General features: G+C 63.8%; 2 protein-coding genes across 2 annotated transcripts in view; both read left to right on the forward strand.

Moving 5' to 3' along the window:
• Positions 1–1,807: 1,807 nt before the first annotated feature.
• On the forward strand, positions 1,808–4,841 carry EMIHUDRAFT_464128 (hypothetical protein; the record flags this gene model as incomplete). Its single annotated transcript, XM_005770099.1, has 7 exons — positions 1,808–2,386; positions 2,464–2,574; positions 2,691–2,783; positions 2,994–3,091; positions 3,562–4,333; positions 4,393–4,444; positions 4,520–4,841. The coding sequence occupies 7 exons, from the start codon at positions 1,808–1,810 to the stop codon at positions 4,621–4,623; spliced, it is 1,809 nt and encodes a 602-aa protein (XP_005770156.1). The 3' UTR covers positions 4,624–4,841.
• Positions 4,842–5,549: 708 nt separating this feature from the next.
• EMIHUDRAFT_416006 (Glutamyl-tRNA synthetase) overlaps positions 5,550–6,644 on the forward strand; it is a 3,444-nt gene continuing 2,349 nt past the window's right edge. The window contains exon 1 of the mRNA XM_005770100.1: positions 5,550–6,443. Coding sequence (XP_005770157.1) covers positions 5,603–6,443 — 841 coding nt within the window. The 5' untranslated portion in view covers positions 5,550–5,602. The remainder of the gene's footprint in view (positions 6,444–6,644) is intronic.

The following is a 6,644-nucleotide window of genomic DNA, read 5'->3' on the forward strand; positions in this document are numbered from 1 at the left end:
TACCCCTAGGGTTCTGAGGGCCGGATTTTTTTAAGACCTTTTAAGAAATGAGGAGGTTTGGGGGCTCAAATTGCCATTTAAGAGATTGCAGGCACGGGGGGTCCCTCTTTTAAGACCGTTTAAGAAAATCGGCCTCACCAGCATGCGTCGCTGGGTTCCGCGCCGTTTTCTCCAATACTGCCGTTATTAGGCACAAACCCGCCTCTGAAGACACATCTGTAAGTCTGGTGCACTGGCAGGAGCCATACTCGCATAGGGGACGCGTGCCAGCTGACTGTAACCAGCTTCCCGGCCTCCGGCGTCTACCGGGAGCCTCCCGGACCATCGACCTCGGGAGCTCTCCCGAACCGTTTAAGCTTTTAAGACCGTTTATAAGGAATCGGCGGCCCAGGCAGCCTTAAAATGGGCCATGGCCCGCTTTAAGCCGTTTAAGCCGCACAGCGACGCATGCTGGTGAGGCCGATTTTCTTAAACGGTCTTAAAAGAGGGACCCCCCGTGCCTGCAATCTATTAAATGGCAATTTAAGCCCCCAAACCTCCTCATTTCTTAAAAGCTCTTAAAAACTCCGGCCCTCAGAACCCTAGGGGTCCCCTAAGCGCGCGACGAGGCCCTCGTCTTCTACACGTACGACGGCCGAGCCGACGAGCCGCGCTTCACCTTCCACGCGGCTTTCGACCTGCTGCCCGACCTGCCCGACACCGCGCCGGACGCGCCGCCGCGAGTGGCCATGATTGTCCGCTGTGCCGCCCTCTTTGAGTGAAGGGCGCCGTGTATGATTTAGGCATGCGTTCAGAGGAGAACGCTCACTCCCTTTGATTGTGCGCGTCATAGACATAGTGGAGCGCGGGTGTGCATGTGTACGTGATAGCGCTGTGATACAACTACTTGCTTTAGGCGAGGCGCATGGCTAGTTCCACAATTCACTCTGACACGCTAATCTTTTGAGACATTCTCATTGCAGAGACGCGGGTAGTCTCCCCAACTCCCCCCCATCCCCCGGCGCCCCGGGCCTCCATCCAGGGCTCGCACCTCAACCTCGCTCATAGACCAGCGCACAGCGCCATACGACGTAAAATCTTCTCAATAACAGGTCTGTGAATGTGTACACTGTAGATCTAGCTTACTGGGAGAACAGAGAGAGTGGGTTGTGTTCTCTCTCTCTCTCTCGGGTATATTCGTCAAGAGCCACATACCGCACTGACTGACAAAATCATGGGAGAAACGCGGCGAGGCAGTCGCAATTCCAGGGGTCTTCGTGAGGGTGGGGCTGTCCTGCTTCTTTTCTTTTTCGCACGACACAGTGTACCTGTGCTAGTGCCAGTGCGCGCCAGTCCCGTGCCCAGTGTCGTGCGAGGGAGCTTTGATTGATTGACGACTTGTAAAATTCTTTTCGACCGAGTCTTGCCCCCGTGTATTCATTCATGGTCATGGGGGAAGAACGGAACGGTTTCTGGGAGGGGAACGAACGCACCTCCTCCGCCCACATCGGCAATCTCACCCGAGTGCATCCACCGTGCACAACAACGGGTAATTAATGGGGGTCCTCATGAACGTTTCGCTGCGCTTCGTGTGCATCACGTGGCTCGCCGTCGGCTCCCACGTGCGCGACACAACATTCCCAGAACCATTACGCCGTCCCAGACGACGAGGCCAGGAGAGGCGGGCCCTACGTCGTCGTCACCTGGCCGCGAGGACTCCCCCAAGACTGTGCTGGTGCCAGATCCCTCTCTCGCTGAGTTGCGCGGCGCTCCCCTGAGGCTCTCCTCCGCCACCAACGATGGGGGGTCTGTGTCGAGTTCTCTCCCGATGTCGAGGACGCAGAGCTCGGAGTACTTGCCGATGCCGAGCTTCCGCTTGATGGCTGACTACAGCAGCCCACCCCTCGAAGATGATGTCCTGGGAGAGGCGGTGCCCCTGTCAGCGCTGAAGCCCTTGGCACAGCTCGGCGCGGGCGAGTTTTGCACCGTGCACCGTGCCACCCTCCGCGGGAGCATGGTCGCACTGAAGCGACTGCGCCCTGCCCGCCTTGCCTTGGGCGATAGCAGCAGGCTCGACCTCGGGCGGGAAATTGCCGTGCTATCGCGCGTCGAGCACCCGAATATCATCCGCCTGGTCGCGCACGGCGTCGATGGGGACGGGGTGCCGTTCTGCTGCCTGGAGATGTTTTCTCAGCCACTGAGTGCGCTGCTGCCTTCGGGTGCGGAGGTGGGCTTCTTTGCTCGCCAGCGGGAGGCGCGAAAGTGGCCCCTCGCCCGAGGCCTATCTGTTGGGCTGCAGCTGGCGGAGGCGCTGCGCTATTGCCATGACGAGTTCATGCCTGGCTACCGGCTCCTGCACCGTGACCTGAAACCCGCCAACGTCGGCATCATGCCCGATGGCCGCGCGGTGCTGCGCAGTGCGCCCCTGTTCATCTCATATCGGCCAGTCTCCGCTAGCCTCGGCTCGCCCATGCTGTACTTTAGGTGCTCGCAGACTTTGGGGTGCTGTCCCTCTGGAAGAGGGACGCGGCCGACGACGGCGACGTCCGGAAGCTTACGGGCGTGACGGGCTCGCTCCGGTACATGGCGCCGGAGGTTGCTCTCTCGCTGCCTTACAACCACAAGGCGGGGATCCCTTCACTCACATCTCGCTCGAGGGGCGGCGCCCGCGCGCCGCGTCAACTTCCAAAACGCACGTCCCGCGGCCGCAGGCGGAGGTCTTCTCCTTTACATCGCTGCTCTACCACCTGCTCTCGCGCCGCAAGCCGTTCGCGCTGATGACGCCCGAGATGTTCCTGCGCGAGGTGCGTGCTCACAAACCCACACACCCGTAAGCCACCCAACGGCGGCGCTCACGGCTCAGCATCGCGGCAACGAGTCAAACACAAAGTCGACGGTGCCGCCAAAGCGTGGCAGGTCCTCGGGGGCGATGAGGGCGTGGAGCGCTCAAACCGCAGCCACGCGCGATTCATGCATCGCAAGATGAGGGCCTCTCCCCCCCCCCCCCTCCCCAGGCGTGCCGCGGCGGAAAACGCCCACCACTGGCCAAGGCGTGGCCACTGCCGCTCCGCAGCCTGATGGCGGCGAGCTGGTCTGCGAAGCACTCAGTTCGGTGCAGAGAAGGACCTGTCCAGGTGGGTGTGAGGTCGACGTGTGCGGCTAACCGGCTTGCGCACGTGCCCGTAGGCCCGAATTCACGGAAGTCGTGCGCATTCTGAGCGAGACGGCGACCAGCGGCAATGAAGATTAAGCCCACGGCTACTGGCAGGGTCCTCGTGGGCCCGCCCGCCGAGGGCCAGTCAGGCGCGAGGGCCTGACGGTGGAGAAAAGACGGGTGTGGACCCGAGCATGCGGAAAAAGTTTCGGCGGCCTGATAGCCAGTCGTGCTGTTCTTGGTGACCACGGCTGGGGTCAACATGACGCGCTCGGATGCCACACGTGCGTGGCCGCACGAGTTCGCGCCGGTTTTTCTAGTTTTTGACAAACTACAAACAAGCTATAAAAAGAATTTACACAACAATCTCAGTCGAATGAAAAAGAAACCGCGGCAAATACGGCGCCCCAGATCCCCCCCTCCTCTAGTTTTTGGGCCCGGCGCGTCATGCTGGTCCCGCTCGTCGTCACTGTGCTCACGCAGCCCGCCCCGCTGGCTGAGAAGGCGACGGAGGCGGCGGTCTCCGCGCAGCCCATACCGCCGACAGAGAAGGCTGCGGGAGAAGCGGCACCGCCGACCGAGAAGTGGGTAACGGGGGGATGCGACTGGCGGGGCTGCGCACACACTAACCACCTGACCGGCACCACTACGCTAACCGACTATAAGGGCGGAAAGATCACTACGAACAAATGGACCGGCCAGACCACTGCGAGCAACCACCAGGGCTCCTACACCGCCAACAAGTACACGGGCCAATACAAGGCTGAAGGGGTGAACGGAAAGATCGAGGGCAACCACCACACGGGCGACTGGCAGGCGCAAGGGTGCAACGGCTGGGGCTGCGGGACCTCCGGCGGCAACCACCACTCGGGCGACTGGTGGGCCACACCTCACCCTGCTCCTGGTGGCAACCCTACAGTGTGTTGCATGGCTATGACCGCCTCGTGCATGGCCTGCCAGAAGGGCGTGAGCCTCAGCGCCTGGTGCGCGGCCCACCCTGGCTACGCGGGCTGCCCGACCGCAGTCTTTCCGCGCCCAGGCATGCCGGGCGGCAACCCTACCATTTGTCAGCTAAAATGGGCGCAGTGCGGCGGCAACTCCTGGACTGGCGCCACCTGTTGTGAAGCTGGCTCCGTCTGTACTGCAGACAGCGCCTGGTATAGCCAGTGCAAGCCATCCCGCAACTACCTTCGAAAGATTGTGCGCCCTCTCCACCGCCCCCCCTCCCCGCCCTGCGTGAATGTACCTACGCACTGTAGGACGAGGCCGGCGAGCTGGTCGCAACCCACGCCGGCGTCTTCGCCGCAACCGGTGCCGCCAGTACACACCGTCGAGCCGAGGCTCCACGCACCACCAACAGTACCAGCCGCGAGTGCACCGTGATAGGCGCCTTTGCCGCCATCTTCTTGGCCTTCGGACTCTTGCGCCGCTCGCGCGCCAGCAAGCCAGATGCGGCCACGGCCGGGGCGCCGGCCATGCAGCTGGTGTGAAGTGACGGCGGCGGCCGCGTCGCGCGAAGACGTGCGATCTGCGATGCGCCGCGCGCTGGGCTCCAACTCCGACGCCGCGCTGGAGCACAAGCAACCACCACGAAGTCGCAAGTGGTGTGCGCCACGGTGTCCGGCCAGGTGTGATTTATAGTTCTCGGAGGGGTGTGATCCTATCGGTGTGTTCGGATGTGTTCATATTTTACACGAGTTGTTTCTGTTTTACTCGTGAGCTGCGGAGAGCGCAGGCCGCAGGGCCGCCGCCCGCGAGGGGAGGGGAGGGCGGGGAGCCGCCTGAGGTGACCGCCAGGTGTGCGTCTGGCGGCGTGCTGCGTCGCGCAGCCGCAGGGCCAGGGGGCAGCGGGCTGAGGCTCGCGCAGGGAGAGCTGCAGAGCTGCCGCACAGTCGGCCAGCTCGCAGCGAGAGCACAGATACGAGAGAACGGGGACATGTCTGGTGACTGGCGTGGCCTCTCGCTGCGCGGATGGGGCGAGGAGGACACCGCGAGGCGGACCTTGGGAGGGGGGGGGGGGGGGGGCTTGGCCGAGCGGCTACAGCCGGTCGAGGCCTCGCCCCTCGAGCGAGATGTTCATCGCCTGCGACGAGATATCAAAAAACAAACTGAGAGAGAGATATGGGGAGATATGGGGAGATATAGGGGAGATATGGGGGAGGTATGACTCGAGCGAGATGGTCATCGCCTGCGAAGGTGCCCTTCTTCTTCTTCATCGTGCCCATCTTCTCGCGGAGCCGGCCTCGCGTCGACTCCTTGGCCGCCTGCACCCTGCAGTCGAGATATGGGGAGAGATGGGTGGGAGAGATGGGAGATATGGGGGAGATATGACTCCTTGCCGCCGGTGAGGTAAGTGGTGGTAGGGTGGGGTGAGGTGAGGTAGGGTATTGGCGCGTTTCTCGTTTTGCGCAAAGCGCAATAAGCACCTCGCCGCCTCTCCAGCTGCGCCTCTCCCTTCGCCGCTGTCCGATGTGGATGGTGACGCTACTCTCGACGCTCGGGTACGGCGTCGCGCGCGGTGCGCTGCCGCGCGGCCCGGCGGCCGCCGCCGTCCGCGGCCTCGCGCGCGGACGCGGCTCTCGCATGTGCGCCGCAGCCGGCTCGGAGCCGGGTGCACGCACGCGCTTCGCGCCGTCTCCGACGGGGTCGCTGCACGTCGGCGGCGCGAGGACCGCGCTCTATTCGTGGCTGTGGGCGCGGCAGAATGGCGGCCAGTTCCTCCTCCGCGTCGAGGACACGGACACCGCCCGCTCGACGCGCGAGTCAGAGGACGAGGTGCTGGCCGACCTCGCGTGGCTGGGGCTGGTGCACGACGAGGGCCCGACGGCGGGCGGGCCGCACGGGCCGTACCGCCAGTCCGAGCGGATGCAGGGCGGCCTCTACCAGGAGCTCGCGCAGAAGCTCCTCGACTCGGGCGCCGCGTACCGCTGCTTTTGCACGCCGGAGGAGCTCGATGCGAAGCGGGCGGCGGCGGAGGCGGCGGGCGAGAACCCGCAGTACGATGGGACGTGGCGCGACGCGGACCCGGCCGAGGTGCAGCGCCGGCTCGACGCGGGCGAGCCGTACACCGTCCGCTTCCGCGTCCCAGACGGGAAGGTAGTCGGGATCGAGGACGCGGTGCGCGGCCGGGTGGAGTGGGACGTGCAGGCGACGGTGGGAGACTTCATCCTGCTGCGCAGCGGGGGGATGCCGGTGTACAACTTTTGCGTCGCCGTCGACGACGCCGACATGAAGGTCTCGACTGTCATCCGAGCCGAGGAGCACCTGACAAACACGGTGCGAGATGCAGCCGAGATGCAGCCGAGATGCAGTCGAGATGCAGCCGAGATCGAGTCGAGATAGAGCTGAGGAGCACCTGACAAACACGGTGCCGCCCCGGTTGCTCCTCCCCACCCTCTCCCACCGTCTCCCGACCATCTCCCCACCCTGTCCCCGATAGGTCTGACAGCGACGGGACCCCCCTCCGACTCGCCTGTCAGACTCTGGCTGTCAGGCTGTCAGATACGTGCTG

Source organism: Emiliania huxleyi, assembly GCF_000372725.1.
Source record: "Emiliania huxleyi CCMP1516 unplaced genomic scaffold EMIHUscaffold_40, whole genome shotgun sequence".
In the NCBI taxonomy this organism is placed as follows: Eukaryota; Haptophyta; order Isochrysidales; family Noelaerhabdaceae; genus Emiliania; species Emiliania huxleyi.